Below are 22,791 nucleotides of genomic sequence, written 5' to 3' on the forward strand. Positions count from 1 at the left end.
ATTGCCCAAATAATATGATTAAACTATTAAATTATAATTAAACTTCCAATCCTGCAATATGATGGAAAGAGTACATTCTTGAGAATCTAGAGGTGCTAACACTGACTATAACAATGGGCAAATCACAGTCTCTCTACAGATAATTCCTCAATCAGTCAAATGAAAGATTGTGACTAGATCACTTCTGAGACCCCTTTCAACTTTTAAACTGTGATTCTGTTAAGTGTACACAAATTTGCTTCAAAAAGTCTTGATAAAAAGATTAAATAATCCAGTGTACACTATTTTACATAGAACCCCAGCTAAATGTTCTATATCTTGTGACTCTTTCCCCTACTCAAAGCTGACAGGAGGCAAGGATGGGTCCAGAATAATGACCAGTGACTAATAATAGCTGGAAAAGATGAGCTATGCTGAAGTCTATTCTGGGGAATTTAAACCAGAAATCCCAGAGTTAGCAAGAAGAGTTGAGCTAAAAAGTCATACATATTCAGGGATAAGGCAGCCATTAAGAACCGTGTGCGGCTCTCTAGATACCACTTAGCACGTAAAGGAATATTAGTTGGGGTCCAGCCATGGAGAAGAGTTTAGACACTAGGATAAGATAAGGAACACACCCATTATAAAAAAATCACATTAGGATTCTCTTTTTAACCAGAAAAAAAAAAAAAAAAAAAAGAGGGCTACTGGCTCCATACTTAAGCCTTAACTCTAAGACTTAACAGATCCTGGACGCCTGGATCAAGCCAGTAAAAAAAAAAAAAAAAAAAAAAAAAAAGAACCGTGTGCGGGGCTTCCCTGGTGGCGCAGTGGTTGGGAGTCTGCCTGCCAATGCAGGGGACATGGGTTCGAGCCCTGGTCTGGGAGGATCCCGCGTATCGCGGAGCGACTAGACCCGTGAGCCACAATTACTGAGCCTGCGCGTCTGGAGCCTGTGCTCCGCAACAAGAGAGGCCGCGATGAGAGGCCCGCGCACCGCGATGAAGAGTGGCCCCCACTTGCCGCAGCTAGAGAAAGCCCTCGCACAGAAACGAAGACCCAACATAGCCATAAATAAATAAATAAATAAAATTAAAAAAAAAAAAAAAAAAGAACCGTGTGCAATTTGAAACTGAAATCACCAGTTTGAGAAGCAAATGGATCAGATATCTGAAAATAAGAAAGAACTCATTAAAAAACATGTATGCAAAATCTCTAAGAAAACGCGGTTTATTCTACCAGCTTTTTACTTCTAATCACTGTGAAGCTCAGTTGCCCTTCCTCGATGATTCATTGTGTATACTGAAATAAACCTTGTTGTTTACTTCAGTTCATCTGTCCCTTGCCCTGACTGGAACTGAAACTGGTATGAAGACTGGGGATATTCAGAGCAGGGCTTCAAGGAAAATATGGAATTGTCCATGATATTAGAGCAGCAGCAATGAGGACACTAGGATAGAAAGCTGGCAAAAAAAATGTATAATAAAGTTACAGTTACTAAAGTAGTCATCTGTGATCCCATGGGACCCAGAATATGTACTAGAGAAAGGCTTTTGGAGCACTAAATAGCCGAATGTACTTTTTTCAGCTTTGAAGAATGAACAGCAAAAAGCAATGAGCAAGAGTATGGTGCACCTGTCACTCTCATACACTATTGCAGTATAAAAACATGTGACTTTTCTGGAAGGCAATTTGGTAATATGAATTAATAAGAGACTGCAAAGAGATTTAAGTACTTTGATTCATTATGTCTCTTTCTAGGACTCTATCCTGAGAAAACATTCAGATGTGCAAACAAACATTACAACTAGTACCAAGATGTTTACTGCAGCATTATTTAAAGTAATTAAAAAAAAAAAAAAAAGGAAACAACCTAAACATCCCATAATAGAAAAATTATGGTTTATCACGTCAAGTGTATTGTCCATCAGACTTGCAGACGTTTCTAAGCAAAACTGCCCCACCCACAGCCTGGGCAGACAACGTGACCAACACTCACCGCATACAACTGATTGCACCAGGGTGACACCTGATTCCAAAGGCCAAGAATTTAATACCAAAAGCTACAGGCTGGCCAGCAACCCATGATATGGCCTGGCTTAAAAAAGGTGAGCTGGGTCAGATTCCACTTTCTGGATATTCGAGGAAATACCAAGAAATGTAGCAGGTAGTAATAGGCAGTAAAGCCAAAAGGACTTTATGTACACAGAGGCCAGGGCGGTCCCTGGGGTCCTCATGCAAGCCAGTTTTAATGGATCCAACACAGGGAGAGGTTGAGATATTATGAGAGCCACACAGTCCAACACAGACAGAGCACCCAGTCCCACGAGCCGACCAAGTTCCTGATATCTGAGGCCCAGTTGTACTACATACGACTTGTGTTAGAAGATTCTTGGAAGAGTTGTCTTGTCGACTGAAAAAAATTACACAACCTAAACGTTGAGAATTATACTTTATTTGGCGTACTTTCTGAGGACTTCAAGGCCAGGAGGCAGCCTCTCAGGTAGTTCTGAGGGACTGCTCTGAAGAGGTAAGGGAGAAGCCAGGATATATAGGAGTTTTGCAACAAAGACCAGGTAGTCACAACATGAGAAGATTACTGTTAACTAAAGAAAACCAGACATCTCAAGTTAATGAATTTAGCACTTTTCTACGTATGGGAAGATGCAAGAGTCTGGGCTCATTGAAATCATTGCTTTGATATGCACCTTAGCTATCTAGGACCAGTATTCTTCCCCATCCTGAGTCCCCTCAGGGTGCACCTTTGGGGGTGGCTGCAGCGGCTGATGGCTTGACAGCAGGCAGCCCATTCACCTCTATCCTGTGCTCCTTCAGGGCTGGGGGTGGGGGGGCGGGAGGATAGTGGCTTGATGGCTGCAGCATCCTTTGTTTACTGATATGGCAGGCCACAGTTTTCCCTCACAGTCTTCTACTCCTCTTCTGTATTCTTATAATTCCCCATTGCTTAAGGTAATTTGTTCCTTGTACCATTTAAGTCTCAACAAATATTCACAGCGGGATGACTGTGGGGATTCAAGTCAACAAAAATGTCTACTGAGCAGTTAGCGTGGACCAGGCACACAGGGCAGAACGTGATGGAAAACAGGCAGGGTCTCTACCACATGAAGTTTACATTTCGCCAGAGGACAGGGAGAGGTGGACGGTAAGTTTTTGTTTTTGTATTTTTTAATTTACAAAGAAGGCTTGAGATTCTCATTAAACATAGCAAACAAACAAAAAAAACACACAAAATACATCTATATCCACTCCCTCACAAAACTCCATTAAGTCGATTTTTTTAAAAAGCTAGAGGGGTACATAAAACAGACACCACAAAGAATAAACTAAAATGAACGTGTGCATAACCACCACTTAAAAAAGGAAGACACTATTTCCAGCAACCCAAAAGACCGTGTGTCCCTTCAAAAGGACACTTCTCTCCCGCAAGCAAAGTAGCACTGCCCTGACTTTTTTGGGAAATCACTCCCTTGCTTTTCTTTGTAGTTTTTCTACTTCTGCATGCATGCCTAAATAACATGGTTTAGTTTTGCCGGCCCTCTGAACTTTGTGTACATGAAATCATACTGCATGTATTCTTTTATCTTGCTCTTTTCATGAACATTTAGTCAGAGGTTAATTCATGACACATATAGCTGTGATTCATTCATTTTCGTTACTTATTAATACTCTCTTGTATGTACCACAATGTATCCATTCTAATGTTCCTGGACTGTTTGCATATTATTAAAAACAATGCTGTTCTAAGAAACAAACACAATGCTGCTCTGAACATTCTTGTAGAGATATCCTGCATATTATATGTTATTTCTCTAGAATATATATAGAGAAGAAGAACTGATAGATCATAGACAATATGTATCTTAAATTTTGGTATATAATGATAAAGCATTTTCCAAAGTAGCTGTATGAATTAATATTCCCACTAGCAGTGCATAAGGATTCCCATTTATGGGATATTCTTGCCATCACCAGATATGTCAAATTAATCTTTTGCAAATGTGGTAGGTATGCAATGGTATTTCCTAATTTCAACTTGCATTTCTGCTTACTAATAAGGAAGAGCCTCTTTTCATATGTTTGCTAGTCATCTAGACTTTCTCTTTTTGTGAAATGCCTGTTCAAGACTTTCATCCACTTCCTATTAAGTTCTCAGTTCTTTTCTTACTGATTTATAGATATTTTTATATTCTGGATACCAATCCTTTGTCAAATATATGTGATGCAATTATCTTTTCCAAGTCCATGGCCTGCATTTTCACTCTTCCTTATAATTAGATTCCAGTTTTGCATTTTGGGCAGGAACATCATAGAAATATAGCCATGTTCTCACTGCATTTTACTAAGAGGCACATTTGTCTACTTGTCCCATCTCTGGTGATGTTAACTTCGATCAGTTGATAAAGGTGGTATCTGACAAGTTTCTCCTCTATAAAGCTATTATTTTTCCTTTGTAATTAATAAGCATTTTGTGGGAAGATATTTTGAGGTTATATAAATATCTTGTTACTTATCAAACTTGTACCCACTAATATTAGCATCCATTGGATGATTCTTGCCTAATCAGCTATTACTATGATGGCTGCCAAATGATAATTTTCTTCTTTTTTTTGTTTTTTGGCCTCGCCATGCAGCTTGTGGGATGCTAGTTCCCCGACCAGGGATCAAACCTAGGCCCTGGGCAGTGAGAGCACAGAGTTCTAACCACTAGGCCACCAGGGAAGTCCCCTCTTATTTTTTTTTAACTGAAGTATAGTTGAAGTGTAGTTGATTTACAATGTTGTGTTAGTTTCTGGTGTACAGCAAAGTGATTCAGTTATACATATATATATTCTTTTTCATATTCTTTTCCATTAAAGTTTATTACAAGATATTGACTATAGTTCCCTATGCTATATATAGTAGGACCCTGCTGTTTATCTGTTTTATATATAGTAGTGTGTATATATTAATCCCAAACTCCTAATTTATCCCTCCCCCTGAGTTTTCTTATTGATTTTTGTACTTTGTATATTAAAGATCATGAGTTCTTACCTCATTCAAAGGGTGATAATCCACTACTATCACTTACTTTCATATTCCAACTGTCCCAGACTTGGCCAGTAGGAACCCTTCAAGCTAGCCCTGTCTTCTTTTGACATGTCCTCGTCATTCTTTAACAATTCCTTACTTTCTGGCATAAGAGATTCCAGGCTTATCTAGGCTTATCATCCAACCTAGCATCAGCTATTTCTCCAAGGAATGCTGTTTCTTTTTAATGGAGAATAGTATTTAGAAAACAAGATCTTGATGCCAGTTATGTTTCTGCTACTGGAGTACCAACTGTGTCTAGGCCCTCTCAGCTGACCAACTAGGAAACAGACGTGTGTGTGCGTGCACTTGAACACACATGCATATGTGTGTGTGTATGCAGACATCCACATACAGTTTCAACTCTCCATTGAAAGGTTTAAAAGCAATGACATCCAGGACATGCATACATCCCCACCATATCAATACACCTCTATACCTATACATCATTGCTCTCTCCCTTTCTCACTCTCTAAATATATATATATACACAAACAGACTCACACATTATAAACACATAACATATACATATATGGATATACACACATACATATGAAGTCACACAGATGTCTCTGGTCTGATTATATCCACCACAGGATTCATTCTAGCCTTCCTACATTCCATATTTTGAACTCCGTTCTTCAATTATGAGAAACCTGATTCATATCATAATTTATCTATAATTGTGGTATATTTGGTGTTTTGTTTAAGAAATATTTTGCAACCTGAAGGTCATGAATAAATTTTCTATACTGTCTTCTAAAATCTTTATTGTTCTGTCTTTCACACCTAGATCTGTAATCTACCTGGAGTTAATTTTTGTGTATGGGGTGAGCTAGAGGCCAAGTTTCATTTCTTTCCTATATAAATAAGAAAATGTCCCAGCACTAATGACTGAGAAGATCAACCATTCTATACTATTCTACCACGTCATCTTTGACATAAATCAAGCATCAGGTGGGACTTCCCTGGCAGTCCAGTGGTTAAGACTGTGCTTCCACTGCAGGGGACATGGGTTCGAGCCTTGATCAGGGAACTGAGATCCCACATGCCACGCAGTGTGGCCAAAAAAAAAAAAAACATCAGGCATCAATAAATGTGTGAGTCTGTTTCTGGTGCTCTGTTTTGTTACTTTGGTATATTTGTTCTTAGGCCACCATCACACTACCTTAATGACTACAACTTCTACAAGTCTTCAGCTGGTAGAAGTCCTCTCATCTTAGTGTTCTTCAAGATAGCCTTATCTATTCTTGGCCCTATCTCTTTCCATAAAATTTAGCATCATTCTGTCAAATTGCACAAATCCTCTTTAAGTTTTTGACTGGGAACACATCAAAGCTATAAATTAGCTTGGAAAGAATTGATATCTTTATACTAGTCCATAAACATGGTATTTATCTCCCTTTATTTAGGTTTCTCAATAAAGTTTTATTAATTCTGCCCACAGAAATCTTCTACATGTATTATTAGACTTATTGCTGGTCCTTGATATTTTTTGATGATATGAAAAATGGTATCATAGCTTTGGTTCCAAGTAAGAATAACAATATGTCTCTCCCACTGAATGCAGCCATAAAACATGGACAGAATGCATGGAACAAATATTTTAAAACTCTGAAAAGTAAATGGTAGTAGATGAACGAGGTAAGAACAGCATTTGAAATCCACTGTATTAGCAGAGAGTTTAAACTTAGGACGAAACCAAAACACACACAAAAAAAGACCTCCAGGAGAAGCCATTTATTTTTGGTTCAAAAAGTAGGAAAAGAGACTCTTAATTTTCAAAGAGAGGGAGAGAAAATTCCCCATTTATCCTTTTTTTTTCTTTTCTTTTCTCCATTTTCTCACATCCCAGCCCCCAAGCAATCCCAGAGCTCCAATATAAAGAGCTATGATCCCAAGAGAGTGGGGGAAATCCCAGTTGCTTTTTTTTCTTTCTCTGTCCTACTGCTGCTTGGCACTGAACACAAATACAGTCACAGGAAGCACAGAGCAGGGTTAACTAAAGTCTCAACTTTCCAGCCAGAGAACCACCAAGGGGAGCCCTAGCAAAACAGAAAGTACCACAGAAATCACAAAAAGGGAAGAGCTCAGAAGAACAACCCAATAAACTTTTTTATAAACTCCTGGGCGCATCCCCAGGCAGCACATGCACAGATCATACCTAACACAGCAGAATAAACACCTTTGGGATCTGAACTACAGGAGATACCACTGCCCAGGTCTTATATTGGCCACCTGTGGCACGTACACAGGTTATATCCAACTAGCACTGCAAGGCCTTTGAAAATGGAACTCACACTGAAACTACAACCTATAGAAGGCTGGTCAGAACTTTTGGCATGAACCCAAATAAGCTGATTGCTTGCTAAAACAAAATATCAACATCCTCCATAGACTTTACACAAGACCTAGAGTTTCATAACACAATATTGTAAACAGTCCAGGTAACAATGCAAAATTACTGAGCATACAAAGAGCTAAGAAAATCTCAACTCACATGGGAAAAGACAATCAACAGACACAGATTTTGAAATTAACACACAAACATGTTAAAGTGACTACTATAAAAATGCCATAGACGTATGAATACCCTCAGATCAGTAATCTAAGCTTCCATATTAATCAATTAGAAAAAGAAGAGAAAAACAAATTCAAAGCATGCAGAAGTCATGAAATAATAAAGATAAAAGGAGAAATCAAAGTGACAACAGGAAAACTATATATAATGTGAACAAAATAAAAATCTGGTTCTTTGAAAAAGTTCAATAAAACTTATAAACCTCTAGAAAGACACACAGAAAGAGAGAAGACATAAATTACTAACACCAAAGAAAAAAGAAACACTGGGACTTCCCTGGTGGCGCGGTGGTTAAGAATCCGTCTGCCAATGCAGGGGATACGGGTCCAAGCCCTGGTTCAGGAAGATCCCACATGCCGAGGAGCAACTAAGCCCGTGCGCCACAACTGAGCCTGTGCTCTAGAGCCTGCGAGCCACAACTACTGAGCGTGAGCACCACAACTACTGAAGCCCACGCGCCTAGAGCCTGAGCTCCGCAACAAGAGAAGCCACAGCAATGAGAAGCCCGCGTGCTGCAACCAAGAGTAGTCCCCGCTCACCGCAACTAGAGAAAGCCCGTGTGTAGCAACAAAGACCCAACGCAGCCAAAAATGAATTAATTAATTAATGAAAAATAAAAAGATAACTTTAAAAAGAATTTTTTTATTTTAAAAAATAAAAAAAGAATAAAAGAAAATACCAGTACTAATCTTGCAAACATTAAAAAGATAATAAAATACTATAAACAACTTTATACACAGAAATATGACAGTGAAATAGAAAAAAAAAATTAATTCCTCCAAAACCAGAAACTACAAAAACACACCCAAAATGAAATACGTTACCTTAATAGTCCTTTAATTGTTAAAGAAATTGAATGCGTAGATAAAACCCTAAAATTCTGTACAACTGAAACTAATATTGTAAATCAACTACAGTTCAATTTCTTTAAAAAAGACCTTCTGAAACAGAAAAGTCAACATCCAGATGATTTCACTGGAAAATCCTACTAAAATTTACAAGATGACACCAATTCTACCTGATCTGTGACAGAAAATAGAAAAGGAAGGAATACTTACAAACTCATTTTATGAAACCAGCATTACAATTATACCAAAACCAAACAAAAGCAATATGAGGGGAAAAGACGATGGATCAAGAATGAACATAGATGCAAAAACACTCAACAGAATATTAGCAAATCAAATCTAGCCCTATATAAAAAGGATAATACACACCATAACCAAGTGGGGCTTATACCAGTAATACAAGGCTGATTTTATTTGCAAAAAATCAATCAATGTAATCTACCACACTAACAGTTTAAAGAAGAAAAAAAATCACATGACCATATCAATGAAAATAAAACATTTGACAATATTCAAGATGACTTCATAATAAAAACTTCCAGCAAAAAAGGAATATAAGGACATTTTTTCAATCTTATAAAGGGCATACACAAAACAAAACAAAATCTAGGACTAGTCAGTGCAGTAAGTACAATAGAGCAAATTAGACATGACTTAAGGTAGGATTAGCAGGACTTCCCTGGTGGTCCAGTGGTAAAGAATCTGCCTTCCAATGCAGGGAACATGGGTTCAATCCCTGGTTGGGAAACTAAGATCCCACATGCGTTGGGGCAACTAAGCCCCAGCGCCACAACTACTGAGCCTCAACTAGAGAGCCTGCATGCTGCAAACTACAGAGCCTACACACTCTGGAGCCCACATGCCACAACTAAAGAGAGAAAACCCACAGGCCACAACTAGAGAAGCCCTGAGTCACAACGAAAGATCCCACATGCCCCAACGAAGATCCTGAGTGCCACAACTAAGAGCAACTAAGACCCAAAGCAGCCAAACAAACAAACATAGGATTAGCAAATGGATTAGAAAAAACCAATTAGAATTCTAAAAAGGATGAAAAGAAAATACAGTAGAGAGGGCTTTAGACATAGAACTAAAGGGAGAAGGTCTAATATATATATATATATATTTTTTTTTTGGTTGCATTGGGTCTTCGTTGCTGCGAGGAAGGGCTACTCTTCGTTGTGGTGCATGGGCTTCTCATTGCAGTGCTTCTCTTGTTGTAGAGCACGGGCTCTAGGCCCGCAGGCTTCAGTAGTTGCAGCACGCAGGCTCTAGGGCATGTGGGCTTCAGTAATTGTGGTGCGGGGGCTCAGTAGTTGTGGTGCATGGGCTTAGTTGTTCCGTAGCAATGTGGGATCTTCCCGGACCAGGGCTCGAACCTGTGTCCCCTGCATTGGCAGGCGGATCCTCAACCACTGTGCCACCAGGGAAGTCCTAATATATTTAATATATTAGTCTCATGAGGTCAATGGGGCAGAGACAATATTTGAAGAGCTATTAGCTGAAAATTTTCCAGATTTGATGAAATACATCAACTCACAGATTCAAAAATTTCAAAAGTCCCAAACAGGATTAAAAAAAAAAAAAAAAAAAAGGACACCTAGACACAACACAGTAAAACACCAGAAAGACAAGAAAAACCTTACAAGCAGCTAGAGGGAAAAAAATTAAAATACAACTTCTAAAGAAGCAACAAGCTGGCAGCTGACTTTTCAACACAAACAGTGGAGGCAAGAAGATAAAGGAGTGATATCTTCAAGATGCTAAAAATACTGCCATCCTCAACCTATGCAACCTAAGCAAAAATGTCTTTCAAGAATGAAACACAAAAGGGACTTCCCCGGTGGCCCAGTGGTTAAGAATCCGCCTTCCAATGCAGGGGACACTGGTTCGATCCCTGGTCGGGGAACTAAGATCCCACATGCCGTGGGGCAACTAAGCCTGCGCGCTCTAGAGCCCGCACACCACAATTAGAGAGCAGACACACACACAATGGAATATTACTCAGCCATAATAAAAAGAATGAAATAATGCCATTTGCAGCAACATGAATGGACCTAGAGATTATCATACTAAGTGATGTAAGGCAGGGAGAGAAACACAAATATCACATGATATCACTTATATGTGGAATCTAAAAAAAAAAAAAAAAAGATACAAATGAACTTATCTACAAAACAGAAATAGACTCACAGACACAGAAAACAAACTTATGGTTACCAAAGGGGGAAGGGGAGGCAGGGATGAAGTAGGAATTTTGAATTAACAGATAAAATAAACAAAAAGGACCTACTCTATAGCATAGGGAACTATATTCAGTATCTTGTAATAACCTATGATGGAAAAGAATCTGAAAAAGAATATACATATATGTATAACTGAATCACTTTGCTGTATACCTGAAACACTATAAATCAACTGTACTTCAATTTAAAAAAAATTTTTAATAAATAAAAATAAATTAAAAATAGCTTTGTGATATGCAGGTAATGTAAGTCTTAAGAATATAATACATTCTTAAATGTATATATTAGAAAAAGAGGCTGGAATATTTATCTCAACAAATTAAGAAGAAAACAGCAAAACTAATCCAAATAAAGCAGAAAGAAGGAAATAATAAATCAAGAATAAGAGTTAATGAAATAGGAAATAAATATATAACAGAAAGAACTAGTAAAGTTAGAAGTGGGTTATTTTAAAAGATTAATTAGGTTGATAAACCTCTACTGAAGGAAAAGAGGAGCCACAAATAACTAATGATAGGAAAGAGAAAAGAAGCAATATAACAGATGCTGCAAACCTTAAAAAGATAGTAAGAGGTCGCTGTGAACAATTTTAAATTAATAAATTTGAATATCTACACAAAAGAATAAATTCTTACAAAAATAACTACCCAAAACTCATTCAGGAAAAAAATACAGATAAGCATTCTGAAATCAAGTAAGCCTCCTCCATGAGGCCTCTGTCCACTTTACCAAAATGGTAAGAGGGGTTATCTCTGGATTGTACAACTACAAATGATTTTATCTTTGTTCTACATTTTTCAAACTATCTACAAGGGCATGTGTTACTTTTTAAATTTTAAGGGGAGAAAAAAGAGCTTGGAGCCTCAGGTTCCGGTCTTTGTTTTTTCTCTCTCATTGAAGTATAGTTGATTTACAATATTATGTTAGTTTCAGGTGTAGAGCGCTGTGATTCAGTATTTTAATGGAGTATAATCTATAATTATAGGTTATACTCCATTAAAAGTTATTACAAGATAATAGCTATGATTCCCTGTGTTTTACAATATATCCTTGTTGCTTACCTATTTTATATATAGTACTTTGTATCTCTTAATCCCATTCTTCTAATTTGCCCCTCCCTCCCTCCTTCCTTCCCTCTCCCCTTTGGTAACCACTAGTTTGTTTCCTATATCTGAGTCTGTTTCTGTTTTGCATATCATTTGTTTACATTAATTTTTAGATTCCACATTTAAGTGATATACAGTATTTGTCTTTTTCTGACTTATTTCACTAAGCATAGTATTCTCTAGGTCCATCCACATTGCTACAAATGGCAGAATTTCATTCTTTTTTATGGTTGAGTACTATTCCATTGTGTATATATGTATCACATCTTCTTTATCCATTCATCTGTTGATGGACACCTGGGTTGCTTCCATATCTTAGCTATTATAAATAGTGCTGCTATAAACACTGGGGCGCAGGTGTCTTTTCAACTTAGTGTTTTCATTTTTTCTGGATATATACTCAGAAGTGGAACTACTGGATCATATGGTAGTTCTATTTTTAGTTTTTTGAGGAACCTCCATACTGTTTTCCATAGTGGCTACATTACCATTTACATTCCTACCAACAGTGTACAAGGGTTCCCTTTTCTCTACATACTCTCCAACATGTATTTGTAGACTTTCTGATGATAGCCATTCTGACAGGTGTGAGGTGATATCTTGTTGTTTTGATGTGCATTTCTCTGATAATTATCAATGTTGAGCATTTTTTTATGTGCCTGTTAGCCATCTGTATGTCTTCTTTGGAAAAAAAAGTCTATTCAGGTCTTCTGCCCGTTTTTTTTTTGATCGGGTTGTTTGTTTTTTTGATATTTTTTTTTTTACCTATATAGTTTGGAAATTATCCCCTTGCCAGTCATATCATTTGCAAATATTTTCCATTCCATAGGATGTCTTTTCATTTTGTTGATGATTTCCTTTGCCGTGCAAAAGCTTTTAAGCTTAATTAGGTCCCATTTGTTTATTGGTTCCAGTCTTAATTCTGCCACAGGGTCTGCTGTGTAGCTTTGATTAAATCCTTTAATTCCTAGATCTAAAATTCCTATACTAGATCTAAACTGTAAAACATTTCATTTCATATACCAATTTAACATACAAGATTGATATTAATCCTTCCATTTCAAAAAAAATTGTCATTTCTATATATCAACCACATGCAACTGGCACTATTAAATACTGCCAGAAAGAAGGGCTATTGTTCAACTACTTTACCAATTTAACTAGTTTATAGCTTAAAACAACATACACCAACAGTGTACAACAGTGCATATTTAATAGCTGGTTTGCCTTAGAGGGTATGCACAATGCCTAGGCGCTCAAATATTTTTTGAATCAAGGATGACCAGAAAGTTAGGCTAAACAAAATTCTACTAGGAAAAGGAAACTTTCCTTTTTACTTTCTATATTTCAACATTGTTTGAATTATGAGTTTTTCACAATGTAGATATTACATTAATAATGTTAAAACAAAAAATTGAGTTCTTTATGGTTTTTGTTTGCTTTTTGGTTTTAATGGCCAAATTGGGCTTTTGATTATAGAAAATTTTTCCAGCATAAAATGATAGCCATGTTTAAATGTTCCATTTGTCTATGTATTAGCATATTCTTCCCTTTTTTTGGCCGCGCCCCACAGCTTTCCCTGACCAGGGATTGCACCCTCATCCTCAGCAGTGAAAGCACCGAGTCCTAACCACTGGACCACCAGGGAATTCCCAACATTCTTAAAATTACTTTCTAAAGAAAATCTTGCTTCTAATCAAGAATACTCCTTTGGCTGAGTTCAGTTTACCCCCAGGTGAGGCAACCACCTCCATCATGTCTTTGTCAGGCTCCTCAATTTTCAATTCCAGGCCCAGCTCAGCTATTTTTTAAAACCTGTAACTCTTAAAATAAAAAATCTCTACAGTCCAGGTACTAGGTTAATCTCTAATTTTTTCTGTATTATTAAAGTCGTTCAAAAGCAAAATTGTGAAAATTTTAGAACTTCTTAATAGGCACATAATCTGTCAATTCCTCTCAATACATTAATATGCATCCTTAGATTAAACCAGACCAGCAAAGCTTTATACCTGGATTGTATTCTCTTAGCTCTCCTTGTCCCCATCCTATAAAATTCATTTATCTAAATATGGCCTAATGCCATTGACCTATATCAAAAAGTATTGTAAAAAACAGCCTTATAAAAGTGGTCACCATATTTACTCTAAGGATGTTGAATATTACACTAAGCACCCTTTCCATTTATTAATTTATTGGGTACTATTTTGTACCCAATAAATTTTTGTTCTAGGTGCTAATGAAATAGCAGTAAAGGGTATTGAAGGTACTCAGGTCTTTTCTCTGAGTGAAAAAAGAAGTCATTTGAAAGTTCTGAATGAGAGACTAATAAGATCTGATTTATACAGTAACAGGATCATTCCACTATTATGTTGAAAATAAACTGAAGAAGTATAAGACTAAAGGCAAACAAGGCAAGGAGACCTGCTAAGAGCCTATTGCCATAATCTTGGAAAGAGATGATGGTGTCCTGGACCAGGGTGGTAGCAGCACAGGTGATAAGTGGACAGATTCTGGATGCATTTTGAAGGTATAGCCAACAGAAGTTGCCAACATTAGATCTGGGGTGTAAATGAAAGAAAACAGTGAAATATTCCAAGGGAACTGGGGAAAAAAAAAAAAAGGTAAGGTAGCCATTTACTGATTTAGAGAAGGCTGGAGGAAGAGAATGTTATGAGACAGCTATTAGACATTCAAAAGGGAGATGTCAAAGAAAAGCTGGATACAGAAATCTGAAATCAGGCTGAGAAGTAGTACTTAAGGGAAGTAAACGACAACCAGGAGAGCTAAGTAAAGAAACTATTTCAATGAGGAAGAAAAAGCAATTTTACAGGACAGAAAAGGAGAAACTGTTAGAGCAATGCCCCTGAGTAGATAAGAGGGGATGGGACCTGGGATATTGGGGTTTCTCACAACTGCAGCAGTATTGACATTTTAGGCTGAGTAATTCTTCATTGTGGGGAGCTGTCTTGCACATAATAGGATGTTTATCAGGATCTCTGGCCTCTGCCCACTAGATGCTAGTCCTTCCCTACAACCTTGTCAACAATCAAAAATGTCTCCAGACACTGCCAAACGTCCCAGGGGACAAAATCACTCCCAATTTAAGATCATCGGTACCAATGGAGGAACTGGCCTTTCCTGGAAACACTGACAATTCATCCATATAAAAGATGCTATGGTTAGAGTACATGATAATAATTTGAATCTCCTTCTGATTAGATCCTCCTAAGTACAGATATAGTCAAGGCCAGAGAAGACATGAGGAAGGTGCCAGCATATAACAAAACCTAAGTCATTACTCCTAGGAAAATGTCAGCATTTTGTTATTGAAATGAAGCGGCCATATAAGCTATGTGTGTCTTTGAACTTAGTCTAAGCCAAAACTTTTATGTTTTGGGGGAGGGGAGGTCCAATCTATGCCCCCTTGCATAATGCCCATATAGTTTCAGGTTTCCTGGGTTTTTTCTAAAATCACAAGAGGAAAACGTCATGACTTAGTATGAATTAAATTAAATATTATTCCTGAGTGGGCTCAATTTTTAGAGGAATAGCCCTAAAGGAACACATCTCCAATGATAATCTAAGAGGATGATATTTATGCCTTTCAAATCACCCCACCAAATTATCGTGTAGTGTTTAAAGGAGTCTGGTTCTATTCAGTGACCCCTTTATACCTAGTGTCTTCTCCATCAAAGAGATATAAGCTAACCATATTTTTAGGTGTTTAGGATGGAGGGAAAGGGGAGCATTAAAGGAGCCCTTAGCAATCATGAAATGAGAAAGTTTGAGAATAAAAGCACAGTCAATTGGTTTCACATATTATACGTCAAGTGTCAGGGTTACATGAGCTATCTCTAAGAGAAAGAAAATACAGTCACACCACCTGTGAAAGTTGCACCTGCTTCCCTGCCTCCTCAATAACAAGTCGTATCCTGTTATATCATAAATTAGAGTTCCAGAGCAAAAATAAAATGAAAAAGGATTCTACAAACTCAAAAAGATTGAAAACCCTAAAACTTCTATTAAAATATTTGGTTTCCAAACTTGTTTAAAAAATAAGCCACAAGCTAGAAGAGCCTTACTGAATCTGAATTACAGATATTCTCTATTATTATCCCCTTTTAAACACTGCCTTGCTTCCTATCACTGAAGGAAATTAAATTGGTCAGGCATGACTTGTTTTTCCACTGCGCCATTACGGCTGTAACCCAACATCCTATATACTCTTTTTGATGATTAAATACTGAGACTCTGATTTGTTCTAAAAGTTTCTCAAGATCCAAATTAAGATACTGATTATAATTTCTTCTTTTAATTGAAGTATTTACATACTTCCAATGTTGTTAGTTTCAAGTGTACAGCAAAGTGATTCAGTTATACATATGTATGTATATATTCTTTTTCAGATTCTTTTCCATTATAGGTTATTACACGATATTGAGTATCGTTCCCTGTGCTCTACAGCAGGTCCTTGTTGTTTACTTATTTTATATATAGTCGCGTGTATGTTAATCCCAAACTCCTCATTTTTCTCCCCCAACCCCCACTATCCTCTTTGATAACCACAAGTTTGTTTTCTATGTCTGTGAGTCTATATCTGTTTTGCAAATAAGTTCGTTTGTATCAATTTTTTAGATAATTCCTAAAGTCATCCTTCAAATACTCAAAAAGCTAAGAACAGAAAGTAAAGGAGTAAATCTATTTAGTGGGTGGCTGAACACCATCACCCTGGCCCATCTCCCACTCCGCACTGTACTCTGACAGTACCATCTACCAGATACTGAGGACACAATCATAAACAAGAGCCTCCTTCTCAACTGTGAGCCCGAAGAAGAACCACTACTTCACAAAGGCTCTGCATGGCTTAATCCCTGAGCCAGAAAGGAAGTCAGGCTCCCTGACTGTAAAGTCTGACCAACAATCTTGTACATACATACAAGTGGCGGGGCACAGAGACGCTAGACCCATATCCTCACCATAGTCACTTTATGTTTCTGGTCCATTTTCTCTTTTGCCCCTTGGAAATCTCTAGAGAGGTCTGTATAAATGCCATCCAAGGTCTGAATAGTTAAAGAGAACCTAATTTAAGAACCTCATTTTACAGATGAAAAACCTAAAAAGTTTCAGCAATTTGGCCAATGTCATATAAGTAGTTGGTCTCTGACTTCCCATTTCTGAGGAGGCATTATTTGGGGTTATACCAGAGTTTCAGGGTAGCTGCTAGGAGTCTTCTCACTCTAGAAGGCAGGCTAATTAACAATCTACCTAGGGACATAAGTAAAAACTTATAGAACCTCATATTCACCTACAGGCTGACACCAAACACAAGGCCACACACTCTAAAAGATATCAATTTAAATAAACAAGAAGCTACTCTCCAAGAATAAATGGACCAATTTCTCTTGGGAAACAAGCCCGTTCTAAATTCTTCACTTCTGTCTTTCCCTTTATTCTCGGCATAGGATGTCAACAGGTAAAGTCATTATACCTATTGATAACCAGCCAGTACGAAAGCATTTTTCTGTCCAACTCTCCAATTCCCCTGGCCAAAAGTGATCTCTTATTCCTTCTGAATTCCCACAAGAATTTAAGTGCCTCAAAATACCACACAGCTGAACTGCTGTGGTTAAGTATATGTCTTAACTCCCCTAGTAGATAGATTACCAGTTTCCTAAACTTTTTTAATAAACTGCCTGAAATCCGGGCTATTTTTTTGTTGTTCTTTTTATTATTTTTTTTTAACTCCACAGAGCCACAGACACCCATGTGTTCAACAAACATTTGTAAATGTATAAACAAGCTGATTATTTTCAAAGTTCGGTGTTGCCATAATTCTAGGACTAGAATGTTATTATGCTACAGTAGAATTAAAATATATCTCGATGCCCAAAAAAAGAGTTAATATATGACATATATAACATGTAACATAGCATTATCTTCTAACTTTTAAATAAATGTTTTTTCATTCATTTCATTCACTACTAGAAAAAACAAAAGCAACAAAAGTCAAGAATGTCAGAATACAAATATATTTTCCTAAAAAGCTAAGGGTAATGTTTGCAAATCATATTTTTCAAAATTCTAACAGTATTCGCTACTTATTAAAGAAGCCCTGTGGGTTTTTTTTTTTTTTAAGTCCTGTGTTTTGTTTTGTTTTTTTTAATCACTTTTGTGAAGGAATAGTCACCCAATAATGTACCCTTTATATCACACCACTCCTTGGCTTTTGTTGTTCTTACCATCTAGAAATACCTAATACTACTCTGTCTTTCCAAGTGTCGATCTTCCATGAAATCTTTTATCTTCCCAACTACATGTGATCTCTTTCATCTGACTCACACTGTAATTATGCCCATCATTTTTTTCTCTCTGCCGGTATATTATAAGCCCCCTGAAAGTGGAAATGACTTACTAAGTTTTGTAAACGTTTTTCAACAATGTGTTGAATTCATATCAGAATGGAGTAACATCAACTGCCCCGATATGTCTGAAAATATAGTCTGTACCCCTTAGGTGAAAAAAATACTTTAATTATATTAATAATCATCATGTACCGTCACTATTTTAATTAATATTCTAATGCTTACAGAAAAGTAAAATAAAAAAAAACTAAGGCCTGTTTTCAGAAAGCAATAAACAACATAAATAAGGAGAAATTTAAACTATCTGTTGCATTAAGCCTTAAAACGTCCACTTACCCGCAAGAAGGTAGTTGGAAATGTCTCGATGGCAAAATAAACTACAACAAAGCTCATACATCAACCTTGGACTACCTGGGACCTGACTTATTACAGGATAACAATATTTCCCAGAACTTAGATCTTACATTGAAAAGAACAGAATGATCAAAAGGTGATACTTATACAAGTGTATTTATAAAATTACAATTGAGTGTTTTAAAAAACTCCTAACTGCCAAAACACAAGTGAAAACCATCACATGCTAGCGCTAAAAGTGCTAGCACTAAAAGTACTCATCACTGGGTTTGTCCACTACCAACTGCATCACCATGTCAACACAGTAGAGATCGTGCCCTGACAACATAACCAAGCAGACATTCACTGCCCAGCCGATCACACCACCACCACCCACCACCTCCCATGCACAGTGCAATATATATATATAACAGACTGTTTTTCAATTACGATGTCATGAACACTTCAAAATTCTTTTAGAACAATTCCTTTTCAAAAACTTTGCTTATAGACTCTGAAATAAATGATCTGCTCTATTTTGAAAAGGTCCTCAGGTTACCACTGGCTAGCTCCAAGACAGTCTTACCTTCTACACTGGCCATGTCTAGACCTTCCCCACATATACACACCCTTCAGAGCAAGAACTCTGACAGGAAAGAAACATACTACAGAGAAAAGCCCACCAGATGAGAAGTCACAAGACCTCCATTCCAGTCCCGGCTGGTCCTCTTGCTAGTCATCTGACCCAGAACTAAAGTTTTTTCATCTGATTGCTATACAAATCAAATGGCACGCTCTACATAAAGGAGTTTTACCTTTTTTTTTTATTTCATTTTTACTATACTAACACAGGCATTGAAATAATTGTTAGCTGATTCCTGAGTACTTGAAAACAGCTTGTTCTCATTTTTTTCAAGCAACTCTGTTCTTCAGAGTCCAAAAGGTCATTTCTAGTTCAAGGCAAAATTATAACTGGATCAGTGCATTCAAAACTAAGATATTGGGACTTCCCTGGTGGTCCAGTGGGTAACACTCCATGCTCCCAATGCAGGGGGCCAGGGTTCGATCCCCGGTAGGGGAACTAGATCCCACATGCGTGCCACAACTCAGAGTTCACATGCCGCAACTAAGAAGCCCACATGCCGCAACTAAGACCAGGCACAACCAAAATAAATAAATAAATATTTTTTAAAAAACTAAGATATTAAAATGAGATGGTGTGCAACATGGGTGTGTAAATGCCAAAGGGCCAAAATAATCAGTGTCACAGGCAGGCATCCTAAACCAGGTAAATTTTGAGTCATGATTTGGGAAAACAAAAAGCAAGGATTCTCTTGTTGCAACATAAAAATGTAGGCTAGAGTGAGAAGATTGATATGTCTACAGCAGAGGGGCCAAGATGAGGAGTATATATAATCAAATGTAAAGTCAAAGATGGCAGAAGAATATCTGACAAATTTAAATTTCACACCACAGCTCTTAGAAACAACTACATATTCTTCAGCCAAGAATGATATGGTGAAACGCTATTTGAAGATTATTATACCAGCAGCTGTGTGGAGGATGAACTGAAGTGATCAGAGATGTCAGGAAACCAGTTTGGAAGTTTTTAATATTAAGTAATACAAATAAGGTTCTAAAATAAGCTGGTAACTAAGGACATGAAAAGGGGTAAATCTGGTAGTCACTGCAGAGAGTCAGCTAGATTTGGTGACAGGTTGAAAGAGGGAGGTGGAAAAGATTTGAAAATGATTCCAAGGACCCGGTCATGGGCGGCCTACAGCATAACCACACCTGTGCAGCACTAATGGTTCTGGCACTGGCTTTTCCAGGCTGCACCTGAACCTGTTTAGCCCTATATACCAGCCTCACAATGAGACACCACTCTACCTTAGATGGAAACAGAAAACTACCACGACCATAAGAGTGTGGAGATAACCCATAAACCAAGATTCCAGATGCATTTCTTGATGGAGAAAGCCTGTTCTTCTAACCCTGGGAAACCTCCTCCCCACATACACAACTAGGGGAGAGGGAAATTTCTTCTCTCTATGCCCCCCAAATTGTCTACACACTTGAAGCCCAAGCTCAACACTATATGATGGATCTTTTAGGTCACAAGTACACAAAACACAGATAACACCACTGATAGGGATAGGTGATAACAATATAAGTCAGGCAAATTATATTTTTTAAGGGTTCATTCTAAACTGGTACAAAGCCAAGTTGATTACATTTAAAATTAAAATGGCCAAAAAGCAATCTTATGGGGTTATTTCTAATGTATCACAATGATAGATAAATTCTGCTCCTGAACGCACTGTGCTACATAATGATTCTGCAGTTTTGCAGGAGCTTTTCTTATTTCTGCAGCTTTAAAAACATGCTACTGGAAAGCAGACATCAGATCAGAGTGTTTCCCTTGTCTAAAAAGCATACCATTATGCTATTTCCAATTTCATCAAGGAGAATGGTTATTAATAACAATGTTTATTTAATCGAGGTCTAATTGTCTACAGTTCCTTCCGAGGAGGACCATGTCTAAATTTAACACAAAAAAGAAACTCATGTTAATCCATGGGAGTCTCTCTGTGGGTAAATGAAGCTCTAGAGCTTGGTTTGAATTGGCTATACTAACAACATTCCATTCTCAAAAGGATTATAATCCATCCAAGCTCCTTGAGAAACATGTCTATTTCATCCAGATTTTTAAGAGGTTCTAACACATTATCGTTTGCATACACTTTAATCTCACAAACAGGAAAAACACTGTCATAAAATTTTCACATTGCGCTATCTTTAAAACAAACCAACCAGCCTACTTTGCAAACGGATTAAAATATTATCTAGGGAGGTTACCAAACCGTGATCTCGTGATAAATAAGAGCTCTCCAGGCCACTGTCACTCTAATTATTCCATTCTAAGTTTCTCGGAGGCAGAGAATGAATTTTTCCATTTTCTTGTTGGGATTAAGATTCTGCATATCAGGAGGTACGGAGGGCTGGGCTTAAAGCCACCTGCTCCAGCGGCTCCTCAATGCCCTAACACAACGGGCAGGGGGAGCCAGGCGCTGCATCGCCTCCACGCTCCGAGACGAGACAAGACCGAGTCTCTGCGCCTCCATGCCGAGAGCAGGTGCGAAACGGACGCAGGTGAGAAACGGACGCTCTGGGCTTTCAGCGGTTTCACCTTCCTCCACCGCAGACCCGGGGCCATCCTAGGAGAGGAACCGTCTGGTGCAGTCACCCCCGGGGCCCGTTTGCTGAGGGCGGACAGTGCGGTGGATTCCTAAACCTCTCCCCTGACTGGCAATTTCCTACAGCAGCCGCAGGAATCATAGTCCCACGGCCTGCCCCGCTAAATTGGGGTGCAAAGGGGACTCGGGTGGGGCCTACCAACACCTCGCAGCCTCCCGGGGAGCCGTGGGCCGAGGACAGGGGGTCTTGGCCCCCGCGTAGAGACCGCGGTCACTCCCCCTTGGGCTCCCGGACACCGCTCACCGTGAAGGGGACATCCTCGACGCTGCCCACGGAATAGCAGTTGTCTCCAGGGTTGACAGCTCCGGTGAGGACCTGATGCAGATGCATCTCCGGAGCCCCGGCTGGCCAGGCGAACGCACTAGAGACTCAACGAGCCCCGCTCCCGGCCCTCCTCCGCCCGCGAGAGCGCTTCCCGCTCCGCCTCCCTCGGGACCCACCCCGCCGCGGCTCGGGCTTAAGGCCTCGCCCCCCTTTTGCCTTCCCCCCGCCTGGTCCCAGCCATGGGAGCTCCTCGACCGCCGCCGCCGCCGCCGCCGCCCGGATCGCCGCTCGGCTGCGGAAGTGCCCGGATGCTCCCACTGCCTGCTGCACCGGCGCACAAATGCGGGAGGAGGGCAAGGGTGCTTATGAAGTGGGGGGAGCGGAGGGGGAGGGGCTGGGGAGCGCGCGGCCGGGCGCGTGCTGGAAGGGACGCTCCACCCGAGGGAGATGGGCGGCGCGCGCGTCCACCCTCGGGGCAGCGTCGGTCGACTGGAAGGGTAAACCCCTCCTTCCGCTGCTAAACCCTTAGCTCAGTCCTCCCACGCCCCGCGTTTGCGCGTGCGCGCGCAGAGGTTTCCAGGGCAATTGCGCGCGCCGCGCGGATCCTTGTCCCGGGATTGCGCGCGCAGAGGTGCGGGAATTCCCTTGGAGCCTCCAGACTGAGGCCGCTGGGGGCGGTCGCGGGGGTGGCCGCAGGGCGGAGCGGAGGTCGCTCCGGGCCAAGCC

General features: G+C 39.1%; 1 protein-coding gene across 2 annotated transcripts in view; it reads right to left on the reverse strand.

Moving 5' to 3' along the window:
- DMXL2 (Dmx like 2) overlaps window positions 1-22,192 on the reverse strand; it is a 158,636-nt gene extending 136,444 nt beyond the window's left edge. For both annotated transcript variants that reach the window (XM_068551638.1, XM_068551629.1), the window contains exon 1: window positions 22,045-22,192. In XM_068551638.1, coding sequence (XP_068407739.1) covers window positions 22,045-22,131 — 87 coding nt within the window. In that variant the 5' untranslated portion in view covers window positions 22,132-22,192. The remainder of the gene's footprint in view (window positions 1-22,044) is intronic.
- Between the last annotated feature and the right edge of the window lie 599 nt (window positions 22,193-22,791).

This window comes from Eschrichtius robustus, chromosome 1 (assembly GCF_028021215.1).
Source record: "Eschrichtius robustus isolate mEscRob2 chromosome 1, mEscRob2.pri, whole genome shotgun sequence".
Classification (NCBI taxonomy): domain Eukaryota; kingdom Metazoa; phylum Chordata; class Mammalia; order Artiodactyla; family Eschrichtiidae; genus Eschrichtius; species Eschrichtius robustus.